The 19,104-nt window shown below is 44.4% G+C and overlaps 1 protein-coding gene across 11 annotated transcripts in view; it reads right to left on the bottom strand.

The window, feature by feature from the left end:
• SMARCD3 (SWI/SNF related, matrix associated, actin dependent regulator of chromatin, subfamily d, member 3) overlaps nucleotides 1-19,104 on the bottom strand; it is a 223,189-nt gene that overhangs the window by 139,794 nt on the left and 64,291 nt on the right. Inside the window, exon 1 of one of the 11 annotated variants that reach the window (XM_054017004.1) lies at nucleotides 619-762. The exons of 9 other annotated variants lie outside the window; for them this stretch is intronic. In XM_054017004.1, the coding sequence (XP_053872979.1) occupies nucleotides 619-721 (103 nt within the window). In that variant the 5' untranslated portion in view covers nucleotides 722-762. Of the gene's footprint in view, nucleotides 1-618; nucleotides 763-19,104 lie in introns of those variants that run through there. One more of the 11 variants, XM_054017013.1, reaches the window with a different exon arrangement.

The raw sequence follows: 19,104 nt of genomic DNA, 5'->3' as shown, positions 1-19,104 counted from the left end.
TGTCAATCCACAAACTGTGGCTGCCTTCCAGCAAGGAGAAACCGAACTGTGAGCCCTTCTGTTGCCTGTCAATCATCCCAGCTCTGCTGCTCCACGTCCATCCCCTTGGAAACTGCCTGGCCAGGAGAGACAAGATTGTGGGCCCAGCTATCTGCATCTGGAAAGGACAAATTATGGCCAGAACAGCAAAGTTGGGTGGGCCAAGCTAGTTACTGGCCTATATCCTACTTCTCTGAACTTCCTGTTGGCTCCCCTTGTTCTTGTTGGGCGTTAAAACAGTGGGGGTACCAAACAAATAGTGCCCGGGACAGAGGAAAAGCAGCTCCACCAAGAAAAATGGTTAGTTCCATCCTGGCTGACATTTTCCATTTAAATTCTTATGCCCCTCCCCCCACCTTGTCCATCCCCTGCTTTGCCTAATTACTTTCCTTCTCCCACCCCCACCTCTGCACCTTCTTCTATGCTGGCCTTAGATGTGGAACAAACTCCTAATCCCAGTACATGAGGCCCCACCCTTCTCCCCATTGCAATACCTTCAAAAGCCCCACAAACCAACTAGATAAAATGCCTTTTCAACCCAATATTATCAGAGAGGAGAGGACAACAAGGAGGCAACACCTAATCTAACATCCTCCTCAGGGTGCCCTAGTGCATCTGGTCTTCTCTGTGCTCCTGGGGTGAAGGCCTGTTCGTACTGTGTCTTGTGCAGAGCTGAGCACATTGTCAGTGCCGTAGGCCCCTCCAGACAGATGGCAGCAGCAGCGTGCTCCGCACTGCCATGGGGTGCTGCCTCTCTCCTTCATCCTTTCCAATCTCACCTTTCTTCTGTTTTACAGCTTGTCCTGTCCTTTGTTTCTCACTCTCCTCCCTTCCAATTCAATCCTCTCACCTTCTCAGTCTCTCTCCTCCTCCTCCCCTTTTCTCAAGCAGTTTCCTCCTGTCACATAGTACAGATGAAGGACGGCACAAGACTGCGCGTCTCCTGGTTTTAATATGATTGTGCTTCTCTTTGCATTCTTACTGCAGACACAAGAGTCCTGTTACAAGAACTTCAACAACAGAGTACCTAAAAGGCTGAAATGACAAAATGAGACTCAGGCTGAATCTGTGCAGCTGCAGAAAACTAATCTGAAATGTGGACAGGCAATGGGAGAAAGAAATGAGGAGAGCAGCAATGCCTGAAATAGTCCAGCAAGTGAGATGGCAGTTTACAATGCAATATGGCTGTAAAAAAGCTAGTTCAGTTTTGGGCTGCATATGAAGAGCCCAAGGTTGAGTACTGTATTCCAAGTGGAGTCCTCCTGGAGCCCAATAGATAGGTACCATGCCTCCCTGCCCCAGGGGACTCCACCTGGAATGCAGCCCTCAACCCTGGGCTCTTCAATAATGTAAAGAGCTTGACAAATGAGAAGTTTTAAAAAGAACAAAAATGACCAAGTGTCTAGAGCAGGGGTAGGCAACCTATGGCACGCGTGCCGAAGGCGGCACGTGAGCTGATTTTCAGTGGCACTCACACTGCCCGGGGTCCTGGCCACCGGTCCGGGAGGCTCTGCATTTTAATTTAATTTTAAATGAAGTTTATTAAACATTTTAAAAGCCTTATTTACTTTACATAAAACAATAGTTTAGTTATATATTATAGACTTATAGAAAGATCTTCTAAAAACGTTAAAAGGTATTACTGGCATGTGAAACCTTAAATTAGAGTGAATAAATGAAGACTCGGCACCCCACTTCTGAAAGGTTGCCGACCCCTGGTCTAGAGAGTGTAAAAGAGCACAATACAGCTTGACTAGGCAACAGCATCCAAGGTGCTGGCAGGACACGATGGCAGCTACTAGCAGCTGACAGGTGTGAACAACCACTAGGGTGATATGTAGTGGTATCACTCGGAGTAATAGGATGAAATTAAGGGTACATCTTCACTACCCGCCAGATAGTAATCGATCTATCGGGGATTGATTTATCGCGTCTAGACGAGACGTGATAAATCAATCCCCGAACGCACTCCCCATCGACTCCAGAACTCCACCAGAGCGAGAGGCAGAAGCGGAGTCGATGGGGGAGCCGTGGCCGTCGATCCCGCGCTGCGAGGACAGGAGATAAGTCGATCTAAGATGCGTCGACTTCAGCTACGCTATTCTCGTAGCTGAAGTTGCATATCTTAGATCGATTCCCCCCCCAGTATAGACCAGCCCTTAGACTGTATATTAGGGAACGCTGCCTTTTGGTAAGATATATCTGTAGTGCAATAGTCTCCCAAAGAAGTGGTGAAAGCCCAATTGACAGCAACATTTAAAATTGAACTGGAACAAGTATAGGAAAAATGGTTGTAAATAATCCTTTACAGCCTCTCCTCTCCTTCCAGGATGACTATAAATGTGACCTAACAGACATTGCCTTCTCTAATGTCTATGAGAGAGTTACCAAGTAGAAAATTCAGTGTTTCAATTCCTACTCCTTAGAATATCTCACTTCACTCATTTCCAGCAAGCATTCTAGTACTCCAGTTCCCTGCACTATCCCGTGCCCTATAATCAGGGACCAAGTATTCCAGGATTCCACAGCTGTGGCATTTGCTGCAGACTCCACCCATCGCTGCATATTGGGCAGCACAAGCTAAAATCTTTCATGCACAAACACTGTTTCTAGGATTGTAAGCCGATACCTAGACCATAAGCTTTTTGAGGCAGTGATCATCTTTTTGTGATCTGAGGGTGTACAGTGCCTAACGCAATGGGACCCCAAATCTTTAATGGGGGCTTCTAGGGGATACAACCATTCAAATACATAAATAATAGCTCTTATAGTTACAAAGAAAATCAGTACAACAAAATGGCGATCAATTAACATACTGCCAGTCTGCCAACTAAGGAAGACATCAGACATAAAAGCTCCATGCACCTCACTGTGGCTTAATTACAAAAAATAATGATGTCAGTTTAAACTGCAATGTTGTTGAACTACTGCTTTGCTGAGGATTACAACAGAACTATCCACATAGCCCATGTCCCCATAATTGGAGGGCCCAACGCCAACTCTACTTCTCAATTTCTTTCATAGATTCATACAATTTACGGCCAGAAAGGACCAACAAATCATCTAGTCTGACCTCCTGTATGTCACAGGCCATTAAATTTCACCCAGTTACTGCTTTATTAACACCAGTAACTTGGGTTTGACTAAATCATATCTTCAGAGAGACTTTCAGTCTGTACTTTAAGCCATCAAAAGATGGAGATCTACCACCTTCTTTGGTAGTGTGTTCCAATGGTTAATCACCCTCACTGTGAAAAATGTGTATTGTATTTCTAATTTGAATTTGTCTGGCTTCAGCTTCCAGCCTTGGGTCCTGTTGTGCCTTTTTCTGATATATTACAGAGCCTTTTAGTGCTCAGACTTCTCACCCCATAAAGGTACTTATATTCTGTAATCAAGTCACCTCTCAATCTTCTTTTTGATAAACTAAACAGATTGAGTGCCTTAAGTCTCTCACTGAAAGGCATTTTCTCCAGCCCACAAATAATTTGTGTCTCTCTTTTCTGCACCCCCTCTAATTTTTCAACACCCTTTTTTCATAAATTCATAGATTCCAAGGCCAGACGGGGTAGTCAATTATTTTTGTCAAGGTCCAAATTTCTTGGTCAAAGTATAGTCAAGGTCCAGATTTCAGAGAAAATAGTAAAAAATAATAACGATAATAAATAAATATAAAGATTTCAGGATCCAGTCAAAAGCGTCTGGTGGTTCAGACTTGGCACACAGTCCAACTATTGACTACCCCAATCTAGTCTGACCCCCTGAATAACACAGGCCAAAGAACTTACCCAAAATAATTCCAGTTTGAACTACAGCATATCTTTCAAAGAAACACACAGTCTTTATCAGCACTGATTTTATATTTACTTCCAGATCATTGACAAAAATGTTGAATAGCATCAGAACCAGTAATGATCCTTGCAGAACCCCACTAGAAACACCCCCATTTGAAGACAATTCCTTATTCATGATTACTTTTTGAGAGCTATCTGTTAGCCAGGTCTTTCTAGTTAATGTGTGTTTTATTAATTTTGTATCATGCAAATTTTTTAATCAGAATGGCTTGAGGTACTAAGTTAAACATCTTACAGAAGTCAACTATATGTCATCTCCACACTTAACTTTATCAGACAAATTTATAATCTCAACACCAAATGAAACTGGGTTTTTTTTACAAGACTTGTTTTCCATAAAATCAAGTTGATTAGCATTAATTTTGTTCCCATCCTTCAGTTCTTTACTGATTGAATAGTGTATCTGCTTTTCCATTATTTTCGCCATGATTTTTTTCATAGATTCATAGATTATAGGACTGGAAGGGACCTCGAGAGGTCATCGAGTCCAGTCCCCTGCCCGCATGGCAGGACCAAATACTGTCTAGACCATCCCTGATAGACATTTATCTAACCTACTCTTAAATATCTCCAGAGACGGAGATTCCACAACCTCCCTAGGCAATTTGTTCCAGTGTTTAACCACCCTGACAGTTAGATCCTTCTTGCCCTTTTTAAATATTGGCAGAACACCGGTTTCAGAGTGGTAGCCGGGTTAGTCTGTATCAGCAAAAACAACGAGGAGTCCTTGTGGCACTTTAGAGACTAACAAATGTATTTAGGCATAAGCTTTCGTGGGCTAAAACCCACTTCATCAGATGCATGCATCAGAACACCAGCACTTTTTCAGGCTTCTGGAATTTCCCCAGTATTCCAAGATTTATTAAGAACTAATATCAGCAGGCCAGAAGTCTCCTCAGCCAGCTCTTTTATGACTCTAGTGCAAGTTTGATTATTTAACAATGTTTATCCCTAGCAGATGTTGTTTAACATCCTCATCAGTTACTGATGGATTGGAAACTACTTCGTCGTCCTTATATGACAGAAGTACATCATTCTGTTTCTTTCCAAATGCAGAATATTTTTGAACACTTCTGCCTTTTCTGCATCATCATTTACAAATTTGCCCTCTCCATCTACTAATGGGTATATACAGTTGCTTGGATTTCTTTTGTTCCTAATACATTTTAAAAACTCCTTCTTATTGTCCTTAACTCTGCCAGCAAGGGATATTTTCCTGATGCCCTGTGCAGCGGCACAGGAGGCAGCACACAGGGCTGCTAACAGGGGAGTTTGAGTGGGAGTTTGCAGGGGGAGGTGGAAGGGGAGGCAGGAGGGAGCAGTGTGTCCTGTGTTCCGTGTCCCCAGGTGCAGTGGGCAGAGACTGCAGCAGCCATGAGCCAAGCAGCAGGGGACACAATGCAGATGATTGCATGTGGAAGCTGCAGTATGTATATGGTGCTAGCGGGGGAGCCTGAACAGAGGTATGTTTGTATGAAGTGCCGCCTAATAGGGTTGCTGGAGGAAAAGATTCGCGGGTTGGAGATGCAGGTAGATACCCTGGTAGAGTTTAGAAGGGGATTTGAGCAGTTGATGGAGGAAAGGCAAGGAGGGGCTGAAGAGGAATGCTCAGGGGTTCAGGTGGAAGCAGGGGCTGTGGTGTGTGAGGGGGGATTATCAGAGGGAGAACAAGGGCAGTGGAGGCATGTGACCGTGAGAAGCAGGCCATGGAAAAGGAGGGCCTGTGAAGGGGAAATAGAACTCAGGAACGGGTTTCGGTGTTTGGATAATGAGGAGGGGGGGCAGCAGGTGGTAACTGAAGGTGGGAGGGTGAGGAAGAAGAGAAGAGCAGCTAGTCCCATAGAGAGGGGGGAGGAGTTGATGGAGACAGCACCAAATCTGGGCCCCGGGAGGATACAGGATGGCACAAGGAGGAGTATAAGGGAAAATAGGGACGGACACAGGTTGCGACTAGAGGGAACAGGGGAGAGATTAGTAGATCACACTGTCACCGGGCAAAGGCAGGTTTACGTGATTGGGGACTCCATACCGAGGAGGTTAGACAGGCCTGTGACCAGGGAGGACCCAGAGAACAGAAGGGTGTGCTGTCTACCGGGTGCTAAGATACGGGATGTGGATCTGTGGTTGAAAAGGATCCTAAAAGGAGCAGGTAAGAACCCCTTGATAATCCTTCACGTAGGAACGAATGACACAGCTAGGTTCTCGTTAGAGAGAATCAAGGGAGATTATGCCAGGCTGGGGAAGACGCTCAAGGAAATCGAGGCTCAGATCATCTTCAGTGGGATTCTGCCTGTTCCTAGAGAAGGGCAGCAAAGGGCTGACAGGATTGTGAGGATAAATAGTTGGCTAAGGGAGTGGTGCTATAAGGAGGGCTTTGGGATGTATGGCCACTGGGAGGCTTTCGGAGACAGACAGCTGTTCTCACGGGATGGACTTCACCTGAGTAGGTTTCAGAGTAACAGCCGTGTTAGTCTGTATCCGCAAAAAGAAGAACAGGAGTACTTGTGGCACCTTAGAGACTAACAAATTTATTAGAGCATAAGCTTTCGTGGACTACAGCCCATCCAAAGAAGTGGGCTGTAGTCCATGAAAGCTTATGCTCTAATAAATTTGTTAGTCTCTAAGGTGCCACAAGTACTCCTGTTCTTCTCTTTTCACCTGAGTAGGGAAGGAAATAGACTTCTGGGAGGGAGGCTGGCTCATCTCATCAGACGAGCTTTAAACTAGGAATTTGGGGGAGACGGTTGGGAGATGTCCAGTTAATCTCCACGCCAGATTCCAACATTGAAAAGGAGGGTGATGAGATAAGAACAGATATAGCCAGAGGGATGGGATTGGACATAAAAAGGAGAGAGGGGATGAACAATAAGGGGTCCGAAACAAATTGCATAACTAATAGGAGACAGGCTAAACGGCATACATTAAGATGTTTATACACCAATGCAAGAAGCCTAGGTAACAAAATGGAGGAATTGGAGCTCCTGGTCCGAGAAATGAAACCGGATATCGTAGGAATAACAGAAACCTGGTGGAACGGTAGTCATGACTGGAGTACAGGTATGGAAGGGTATGTGCTGTTTAGGAACGACCGTAACAAAGGTAAAGGTGTGTGGGGGGGTGGCATTGTATGTCAATAATGAGGTAAACTGTAAAGAAATAACTACTGATGGAATGGATAAGACTGAGTCTGTCTGGGCAATACTCACACTGGGTAAAAGAACTACTAGAGCCTCCCCTGGGATAGTGCTTGGGATGTGCTATAGACCGCCAGGATCTACCCTGGATAGGGACAGAGAACTATTTAATGTGTTTAGGGAAGTAAATACTAATAGGAACTGTGTAATCATGGGAGACTTTAACTTCCCGGATATAGATTGGGGAACAAATGCTAGTAACAATAACAGGGCTCAGATGTTCCTAGATGTGCTTGCTGATGAATTCCTTCATCAAGTAGTGGCTGAATCGACGAGGGGGGAGGCCATTTTAGATTTGGTTTTGGTCAGTAGTGAGGACCTCGTTGAGGAAATGGTTGTAGGGGACAACCTTGGCTCGAGTGATCATGAGCTAATTCGGTTAAAACTAAATGGAAGGATTAACAGAATTAAATCAGAGACTAGGGTTTACAACTTTAAAAAGGCTAATTTTAATAAATTAAGAGGACTGGTTAGGGAAGTGGATTGGGCTAACATATTTATGGATCTAAAGGCAGATGATGCCTGGGAATAGTGGCAACGTGACTGAGGGGAATAAAGGAGGGGGGATTACCATATCCGAGGTAGAAGCCAAACCTGAACACCTTAACGGGACTAAGTTGGGCGGACCGGATGATCTTCATCCGAGAATATTGAAGGAACTGGCGCGAGAAATAGCAGGCCCCTTAGCGATCATTTTTAATGAATCTTTAAACTCGGGGGTGGTACCGTTGGACTGGAGAATAGCTAATGTGGTTCCTATTTTCAAGAAAGGGAAAAAAAGTGACCTGAGTAACTACAGGCCTGTTAGTTTAACATCTGTAGTATGTAAGGTCCTGGAGAAAATTTTGAAGGAGAAAGTAGTTAAGGACCTTGAGGTCAATGGCAATTGCGACAAATTACAACATGGTTTTACCAAAGGCAGATCGTGCCAAACCAATCTGATCTCCTTCTTTGAGAAAGTAACAGACTTATTAGATAAGGGAAATGTGGTGGACCTAATATACCTCGATTTCAGTAAAGCGTTTGATACGGTACCGCACGAGGAATTATTGGTTAAATTGGAAAAGATGGGGATCGATATGAAAATCCAGAGGTGGATAAGGAACTGGTTAATGGGGAGACTGCAGTGGGTCATACTGAAAGGTGAACTGTCAGGTTGGAGGGAGGTCACCAGTGGAGTTCCTCAAGGTTCGGTTTTGGGTCCCATTTTATTTAATCTATTTATTACTGACCTCGGAACCAAATGTAGAAGTGGGCTGATAAAGTTTGCGGATGACACAAAGTTGGGAGGTATTGCCAATTCGGAGGAAGATCGGGATATTCTGCAGGGAGACTTGAATGACCTTGTAAATTGGAGTAACAGAAATAGGATGAAATGTAATAGTGAAAAGTGTAAGGTGATGCATTTAGGGATGACTAACAAGAATTTTAGTTACAAGCTGGGGACGCATCGGTTGGAAGGAGAAAGGAGGAGGAGAAAGACCTCGGAGTCCTGGTAGACCGCAGGATGACTATGAGTCTGCAATGTGACGTAGCAGTGAAAAAAGCCAATGCGGTCTTGGGATGCATTAGGCGAGGTATATCTAGTAGGGATAAGGAGGTGCTGCTTCCGTTGTACAAGGCACTGGTGAGACCACATTTGGAGTACTGTGTGCAGTTCTGGTCTCCCATGTTTAAAAAGGATGAACTCAAACTGGAACGGGTACAGAGAAGGGCCACTAGGATGATCAGAGGAATGGAAAACCTGTCATATGAAAGGAGACTCGAGGAGCTCGGTTTGTTTAGCCTAACCAAAAGAAGGCTGAGGGGGGATATGATTGCTCTCTTTAAATATATCAGAGGGATAAATACCAGGGAGGGAGAAGAATTATTTCAGCTTAGTACTAATCTGAACACGAGAACGAACGGATATAAACTGGCCATGGGGAAGTTTAGGCTTGAAATTAGACGAAGGTTTCTAACCATCAGATGGGTGAAATATTGGAACAGCCTTCCGAGGGAAACCGTGGGGGTGGAAGACCTGTCTGGTTTTAAGATTAAGCTAGATAAGTTTATGGAGGGAATGGTTTAATGGGATAACGTGATTTTAGTCAAATCAACAGCGTGCCATCGCTGGTAAATCGTATCAATGGCCAATGAGGGTCTGGCTGGAGAATCTTGCCTACATGCTCGGGGTTCTACTGATCGCCATATTTGGGGTCGGGAAGGAATTTTCCTCCAGGGTAGATTGGCAGAGGCCCTGGAGGTTTTTCGCCTTCCTCCGCAGCATGGGGCAGGGGTCACTAGCTGGAGGATTCTCTGCAACTTGAAGTCTTTAAATCACAGAATTTGGGGACTTCAACAGCAGAGTCAAGGGAAAGGGGTTGGGTCAGCTTTTGTGGCCTGCATCATGCGGGGGGTCAGATTAGATGATCATAATGGTCCCTTCTGACCTTAAAGTCTATGAGTCTATAAATCTTCATCAATTTTCTATACTTGATAACTTCTGGCGATTGTTATCTATTTCCCTCTTGTTTCCATTTGTAATCTACATTTTTTAAATTTCTAATTACTGCCTTCAATTCCCCATTGAACCAGAATGGGGATTTTTAGACAAAGTTGTTCTCTTTCTTTCTTGTGGACTCATGGGGTTTTGGGCATCTACTAATCTCTTCTTAAAGAACTCCCAATTTTCATTCACATTTTTCTGCCTAAATTTTTTCTCCCAATCATAGAATCATAGAAGATTAGAGTTGGAAGAGACCTCAGGAGGTCATCTAGTCCAACCCCCTGATCAAAGTAGGACCAACCCCAACTAAATCATCCCAGTCAGAGCTCTGTCAAGCCGGGCCTTAAAAATCTCTAAGGATGGAGATTCCACCACCTCCCTAGGGAACCCATTCCAGTGTTTCACCATCCTTCTAGTGAAATAGTTTTTCCTAATATCCAACCTAGACCTCCCCCACTGCAACTTGAGACCATTGCTCTTTGTTCTGACATCTACCACCACTGAGAACAGCTTAGCTCCATCCTCTTTGGAACCCCGCTTCAGGGAGTTGAAGTCCCCCTTCACTCTTCTCTTCCGCAGACTAAATAAGCCCAGTTCCCTCAGCTTCTCCTCATAAGTCATGTGCCCCAGCCCCCTAATCATTTTCGTTGCCCTCCGCTGGACTCTCTCCAATTTGTCCACATCCTTTCTGTAGTGGGGGCCCCAAAACTGGACACAGTACTCCAGATGTGGCCTCACCAGTGCCGAATAGAGGGGAATAATCACTTCCCTCGATCTGCTGGCAATGCTCCTACTAATGCAGACCAATATGCAGTTAGCCTTCTTGGCAACAAGGGCACACTGTTGACTCATATCCGGCTTCTCGTCCACTGTAATCCTCAGATCCCTTTCTGCAGAACTACTGCTTAGCCAATTGATCCCCTGCCTGTAGCAGTGCATGGGATTCTTCTGTCCTAAGTTAACCTTGTTGAACCTCATCAGCAGATGAGGTCCTTTTGGCCCAATCCTCGAATTTGTCTAGGTCACTCTGGACCCTCTCCCTACCTTCCAGCATATCTACCCTTCCCCCTCAGCTTAGTGTCATCCGCGAACTTGCTGAGGGTGCAATCCATACCATCATCCAGATCATTAATGGAGATGTTGAACAAAACTGGCCTCAGGACCAACCCCTGGGACACTCCACTTGATACCAGCTGCCAACTAGACATCGAGCCGTTGATCACTACCCGTTGAGTCCAATGATCTAGCCAGTTTTCTATCCATCTTATAGTCCATTCGTTCAATCCATACTTTTTTAACTTGCTGGCAAGAATACTGTAGGAGACCGTATCAAAAGCTTTGCTAAAATCAAGGTATATCATGTCCACTGCTTTCCCCGTATCCACAGAGCCAGTTATCTCATCATAGAAGGCAATCGGGTTGGTCAGGTGTGACTTGCCCTTGGTGAATCCATGTTGACTGTTCCTGACCACCTTCCTCTCCTCAAATCAGTTTTGCTCAAAAATTTTCTCAATTTGTCTAGCACATACTCTGAGTTTCTGTTTGTCTAATAACCCAGCACATGAATTGCCATAAAGAGCAAAGCAGTGATCCATCATCTCCAATATCCTGTCTCTGAGAATTGCCGACACCTGATTTTTCAGGGAAGGTGCAAGAAGCCCTGCATTAGAGATATGAAATAATTTATCCAAAGGGGAAGTATCTTCGTAGCCTCTGTGAGTCTCAGGTTGGCCTATGTTCCGAAGCAAAATGTATATCCCTTTTAAAAAAAAAAAAAATACCCATTTGAATGTAATTTTATATTCTCATTAACTGTGTAAATGTCTAATCCTTTTTAGCCTATTATGCTCTTGGGCTCAATGACATACTGTGGCAGTGAGTTCCACAGGCTAGTTACATGCTGGGAAAAATCATTTACTTTTATCAGTTTTAAACTTGTTATCTTTCAGTTTTGTTGAATGTACTCTTGTACTTATATTATGAGAAAAGGTAAGAAGCTTGCCTGATTTACTTCTCTATACCATTTATTATCGTTCAGGGGACTGGACTAGATGACCTACTGAGGGCCCTTTCAGTCATACACTTCTATGATTTTATATCACTGTCTTGTCCTCTCTATTTCATTTCCTGCATAAATTAAATAGTCCTCATCTTTTCATTCTCTGTTCACAGAGAAGTTTCTTCAGACTTCTAATTGTTACCACCAGTCTCTGAGCCTCCTCTCTTTCTGCTCTAACTTTTTTGTAGCTAGGATGACCAAAACCAAACACCATATTCCAGGTGAGAGCATGTAATTGATTCAGATTGGAATATTTTCTATATTATTCTCCATACCATATCTTACACATGCTAATATTTTGCTATCTTTCTTGGCTGCTGCTGCATATTAGACAGACCACTGTGATGTCCAGGCCTTTTTCCTGAATGGTTCCCTCAGTTAATTTAGAACCCAACAATGTATGAAGAGTTATGTGGCAAAATCCGCAGATTAAAAATCAGGGCTCAACTCCTTTTCCAGATAAATATATTAAACGCCACCACTCCTTGTATGGATTCTTCTGGCACCACGCTCCATTGTTAGCCTTTAGCCAAAAGGAACACTGACCACTTATTCCCCTTATCACTTATTTATTTGTATTGTGGTAGTGCCTAGAAACTCCAGTCCATTATGCTAGCTACTGTACAAATGAATGAAAGAAACAAAAAGTCCTTGCCCAGAGCACTCAAAGTCTAATTTTATGACCAGGTTGATAAGCAGACAAATGTGGTGTGGAGGTTGGGTCAAGGGGACAAGGTAACAGATGGGTATGTTTCATAAATTAGCAGTCTCAGTATCTAGCCAATACTAGACACTAGGAATGATTAGTATGCATCATGGCAAAAATTAATTTTAAAGAGGGATTTAGAAGAGGAGAAGGTGATGGACTTACGAATTTTAACATGCACAACAGACTGTGTGGGGAAAAGCGCAAAGATACTTATGGGAAAAGCAGGTAATCTGAGCTGGTATCAAGAACATTGCAGGAAGAAATGTGATTTGGTAGGGAGGGGCGGATAAATGAGGGATGGGCTTACACAAGAAGACATCATTTGCATTGATGCTGACAAAAAACTTGACAACAGTTAGGCTGCTGGTGTGTTGTGGCCACTGCCTATCACCAATATTATTTCATTGTTTCCTTGTACTCCCCCGTCCATCTGCATCCATCCTTTGTCCTAGGCTGACATTATAAACTCCTTGGGGCAGGGACCATCCTGTTGTACTGAGTTGTGCAGCACCTAGCACAGTAGGGGTCCTGGCCCACGACTAGGACTCCTCGGCACTACAGTTATGCAAATAACAAATAGTCAGAAGACAGTTGTGTTTGAAAAGGCGGAGAAGGGGGACCAGTGAAGGGACACAAAAGGGAGGGTGAATAGGTCAGAAGCACAGGACAGGAAGATAAACCTCTCAGCAGCATTCTGAATTAACATAATGAGGCCTGGGTTGGCAATGTCAAGGCCAGAAAGGAAGAGATTACAGGAATCAAAGTGCAATGTGACAGTTGCTTTGACAAAAGCTTTGGCAGGATGTACCAGCAAAAAAAAGCTGGATCTTTGAGAAGCTGTACAAGAAGAAGTGGCTAGATTTAGACACTGCCTGTTTACATGGGTTGAAGGAGAGGGTGGGGTCAAAGATGACATGCAGACCAGAGAGCTGAGTGAGAGGGAGGACTGTGGTGGTGTCCAGAGATAGAAAAAGGGAGAATGGGGAAAGATTATTATTAGCTCAATTTTGGCCAAACTGAGTTTAAATAATGGCTGGACACCTTACAAGGAGATGTCAGAAAGATAGCCTGAGAGGCAGGATTGGATAGAGGGAGACAGTTTATCAACAGACATGTAGATCAGCACCAAAGATGGTAATTAAAGCCATGCTTATGCATAAAAGCACCTAGAAATAGTGTGCAGACAGAAGAAAGGACAGGAACAAGGATAAAACCTTGGGAAATGCACACAGAGAAGGGAAGAGGAGGACTCACCAAATAAGACATTGAAGAAGATATGAGGGAGAGAGAACCATAAGAGGATAGGAGACAGGAAGTTTGAGAGGGACCCAATTTAAAGAAGCAGGGTGTGATCATCCACGTCAACAACCACCAAGAAGTTAAGGAAAATGAAGATGGAGTACAGGCCTTGAGATATGGCTGAGAAGAGGTAATTAGTGAAAGTAATTTGGGTGCAGCGAACAGGGTAGAAGCCAAAGTGTGTGAAAGATGGAAACAAATCTTTCTCATTAATGATCTGGAGGATGACGTGGACTGCACTGTCAGCAAGTTTGCAGATGACACTAAACTGGGAGGAGTGGTAGATACGCTGGAGGGCAGGGATAGGATACAGAGGGACCTAGACAAATTAGAGGATTGGGCCAAAAGAAACCTGATGAGGTTCAACAAGGACAAGTGCAGAGTCCTGCACTTAGGACAGAAGAAACCCATTCACTGTTACAGACTAGGGACCGAATGGCTAGGAAGCAGTTCTGCAGAAAAGGACCTAGGGGTTACAGTGGACGAGAAGCTGGATATGAGTTAACAGTGTGCCCTTGTTGCCAAGAAGGCTAACAGCATTTTGGGCTGTATAAGTAGGGGCATTGCTAGCAGATCGAGGGACGTGATCATTCCCCTCTATTCGACATTGGTGAGGCCTCATCTGGAGTACTGTGTCCAATTTTGGGCCCCACACTAGAAGGAGGATGTGAAAAAATTGGAAGGAGTCCAGCAGAGGGCAACAAAAATGATTAGGGGGCTGGAGCACATGACATATGAGGAGAGGCTGAGGGAACTGGGATTGTTTAGTCTACAGAAGAGAAGAATGAGGGGTGATTTGATAGCTGCTTTCAACTACCTGAAAGGGAGTTCCAAAGAGGATGGATCTAGACTGTTCTCAGTGATACCTGATGACAGAACAAGGAGTAATGGTCTCAAGTTGCAGTGGGGGAGGTTTAGGTTGGATATTAGGAAAAACTTTTTCACTAGGAGGGTGGCGAAGCACTGGAATGGGTTGCCTAGGGAGGTGGTAGAATCTCCTTCCTTAGAGGTTTTTACGGTCAGGCTTGACAAAGCCCTGGCTGGGATGATTTAGTTGGGGATTGGTCCTGCTTTGAGCAGGGGGTTGGACTAGATGACCTCCTGAGGTCCCTTCCAACCCTGATATTCTAGGATTCATTTGAGAGGATCTGGCAATGGAGCGTATTTTCAGAGAAGATCAGGTGAATCGAGAGTCTGACAGTCTTCAGGAAACACTGCAAAGCTTTCCTCTTAAAAAAAGTCTTTCTACCATAGCAAGAATGGTGCCAAGTATCAGAGAGGTAGCCATGTTAGTCTGTATCCACAAAAACAACTAGAATGTTTTCTACCCCTCTGATACTTGGCACCATGCAAGGCACTGAATTTAGCCATATGAAATGGAAATCCATCAACTTCATGAAAAAACTCGCATAGATACAGACAGATGATATCTTCCTCTCCAAGTGCAAATAGCTGGACATCATACCAGATGGACTGAAGGTAGAAAAATCCATTGCAATCGATACACTACACTGACTATGGTGAGAGCTTGTGCCACACACTCTCAAAGAAACTGAGGAACCACCTGATCAGCATCTTGTACAGCAAACAGGAGAAGATCAAGAATGAGCTCTCAGAACTGGAGACTCTCATACAAAACCAACCTTCCACACAAACTACCACGTGGCTGGACTTTACAAAAACGAGACAAGCCATATATAATGCACACTTTACTGCTCTACAGAGGAAAAGGGACAGTAAACTCTCTAAACTCCTACATGTCACAGGGAGCTACAACAGTGTTACCCTTTACTCACCCAACAATACTGTTAATCTATCCAACCACACACGTAGCCTGACAGAAGAGTCTGTCCTATCTTGGGGACTCTCTTTCTGCCCCACTACCCCCACCCACATGATACAGTTCTGCGGTCATCTAGAAGCCTATTTTCGCCATCTAAGACTCAAGGAATATTTTCAACACACCACTGAACAGCACACTAACCCACAGGAACCCGCCTACCAACACTAAGAAGAACTCTGCATGGATTCCTCCTGACGGTCGAAATGACAGACTGGACTTCTACACAGAGTGCTTCCGCAGACGTGCACAGGCTGAAATTGTGAACATACAGCATCACTTGCCCCATACCCTCAGCCGTACAGAACGCAATGACATCCACAGCCTCAGAAACAACTCTGACATAATTAAAGGGGCTGACAAAGGAGGTGCTGCAGTCATCATGAACAGGATGGATTATGAACAGGAGGCTGTCAGGCAACTATCCAACACCACATTCTACAGGCCACTATCCTCTGATCCCACTGAAGAGTACCAAAAGAAACTACACCATCTGCTCAAGAAACTCCCTGCTACAGCACGGGAACAAATCTACACAGACACACTCCCAGAGCCCCGACCAGGGGTATTCTATCTGCTACCCAAGATCCATAAACCCGGAAACACTGGACGCCCCATCATCTCAGGCATTGGCACTCTTACAGCAGTTTTATCTGGTTATTTGGACTCTCTCCTCAGACCCTACGCTACCAGCACTCCCAGCTATCTTCGAGACACCATCGACTTCCTGAGGAAACTACAATGCATTGGTGTTCTTCCTGAAAACACCATCCTGGCCACCCTGGATGTAGAAGCTGTTTACATCAATATTCCACATAAGGATGGACTACAAGCTGTCAGGAACCGTATCCCTAATGAGGCCATGACACACCTGGTGGCTGAGCTTTGTGACTCTGTCCTCACCCACAACCATTTCAGATTTGGGGACAACTTATACTTTCAAGTCAGTGGCACTGCTATGGGTACCCACATGGCCCCACAGTATGCCAACAATTTTATGGCTGACTTAGAACAACACTTCCTCAGCTCTCGTCCCCTAGCGCCCCTCCTCTACTTGCGCTACATTGATGACATCTTCATCATCTGGACCCATGGGAAGGAGGCCCTTGAAGAACTCCACCTGGATTTCAACAATTTCCCACCCCACCATCAACTTCAGCCTGGACCAGTCCCCACAAGAGATCCACTTCCTGGACACTACAGTGCAAATAAGTGATGGTCACATAAACACCACCCTATACTGGAAATCTACTGACCGCTATACGTACCTACATGCCTCCAGCTTCCATCCAGGACACATCACATGATCCATTGTCTACAACTGCATTTGCTCCAATCACTCAGACAGAAACAAACACCTACAAGATCTTTATCAAGCATTCTTAAAACAACAATACCCACCTGGGGAAGTGAGGAAACAGTTTGACACAGCAAGATGGGTACAGGAGTCACCTACTACAGGACAGGCCCAACAAGGACAATAACAGAACACCACTGGCCATCACGTACAGCCCCCAGCTAAAACCTCTCCAGTGCATCATCAACCATATACAACCTATCCCAGAAAACGATCCCTCACTCTCACTGACCTTGGGAGGCAGGCCAACCCTCGCTTACAGACAGCCCCCCAACCTGAAGCAAATACTCACCAGCAACTAAACACCACACCACAGAATCATTAACCCAGGAACCAATCCCTGTAACAACCACATCAGCCACACCATCAGGGGCTCATTCACCTGCACATTTACTAATGTGATATATGCCATCATGTGCCAGCAATGCCCCTCTGCCATGTACATTGGCCAAACCGGACAATCTCTATGTAAAAGAATAAATGGACACAAATCGGACATCAGGAATGGTAATATACATAAGCCAGTAAGTGAACACTTCAATCTCCCTGGTCATTCTATTACAGATTTAAAAGTCACTATCATTGAACAAAAAAACTTCAGAAATGGACTTCAAAGAGAAACAGCAGAGCTATAATTCATTTGCAAATTTAACACCATTAATTTGGGCTTGAATAGGGACTGGGAGTGGCTGGCTCACTACAAAAGTTTTCCCTCTGTTGGTATTGACACCTCCTCATCAATTATTGGGAGCGGACCACATCCACCCTGACTGAATTGGCCTTGTCAACACAGGTTCTCCAGTTGTAAGGTAACTCCCTTCTCTTCATGTGCCAGTATATTTATGCTGGTATCTGTAATTTTCACTCCATGCATCTGAAGAAGGGTTTTTTTTACCCATGAAAGCTTATGCCCAAATAAATCTGTTAGTCTTTAATGTGCCACAGGACTCCTCATAGCAAGAATGACATTCAGAGTCTCGATACCCCCACATACCTCAAACATCCCCCCCACTAACAAATCAACCAACCAAAATAAACGAAAACACTACCCCCAGCAAGAGCTTTTATCCCAAACAGAGAGGAGAGCCACAGACTTCAATAAATCTATTTGGGATTTTCTTATTGCCGTTGATTTTACATGAATGGGACTCAGATACTATGGTGATGATCGATCGCTCAGATAGACAGAGATCAAGGCAACAATTGCAAATGGCACGTTCAATTATGTGGGCGGAGGAAGGGAGATGGGACAGTAGTTGAGGAGGCAGGTAGGGTCAAGGGTTACTTTTTATGATAGGGAAGACTAAGCTGTGCTTATGTTGTAAAGGGAAGAAGCCCGGGGAAAGCGAGAGATTCAAGAGAAGGGCAAGGGAGGAGATGAGAGTGGAGGTGAGGGAGATAAGCAAGCAGGAAGCAATGGGGTCACTGGGGCAGGTGTACAGGTTAGAGGAGAACAGGCAAGAAGCCTCAACTTCATTGATGGAGAGGGGATAAAGGGGTGAATGGGGCAGAGGAGGTCCTGTCAGATCTTGAAACCAGGGAAAAGCTGCACTAAAGCAAGTCACAGTGCAAAAAAGTGTCTACACCAGGGGCTTGCACAACTATAGCTACACAGTTTTATGGCTGAAATCCCAGTGCAGAGAAGGAAATAATTTCCTTATACCCTTCTTTGACAAACTACATCAAAGGCTCTTTGAAAGTCCTAATAAACAATGGAAACCAGTTCCCTTATAACCATCATTTTGTCAACACCCTCAAAAATTTCAAACATTGAAGAGACCTGATTCTCCTTTACAGAATTTTCCAATTTTTCTCTATCACACCATGTCCATGTTGGTGTTTTGCAATAACCATTTCAGCCAAACAGGTATCCCTAATCCTCTGACTGAGAGAAGCTGGGGCTGTACAACAGTCGATGGATCACTGGACAATTGCCGTGTTCTGTTCATTCCCTCTGATGCTTCTGGCACCAGCCACTGTCAGAGACAGGATATGGGGCTAGATGGACCATTGGTCTGACCCAGTGTGGCCGTTCTTATGTTCTTTATCTTCCTAGCACCATAGAAAAGTTAATTAGTCTGGAATTACCAAAAAAACCATCCGAAGAAGTGAGGTTTTTACTCACGAAAGCTTATGCCCAAATAAATCTGTTAGTCTTTAAGGTGCCACCAGACTCCTTGTTGTTTTTGTAGATACAGACTAACACGGCTACCCCCGATACAAAAAAACCTTGGAAACTGTTTAAAAAAAAAAAAAAAAAAAAGA

Source organism: Malaclemys terrapin, chromosome 2 (genome assembly GCF_027887155.1).
Source record: "Malaclemys terrapin pileata isolate rMalTer1 chromosome 2, rMalTer1.hap1, whole genome shotgun sequence".
Classification (NCBI taxonomy): domain Eukaryota; kingdom Metazoa; phylum Chordata; order Testudines; family Emydidae; genus Malaclemys; species Malaclemys terrapin.
This window is presented reverse-complemented; position numbering and strand designations above follow the sequence as displayed.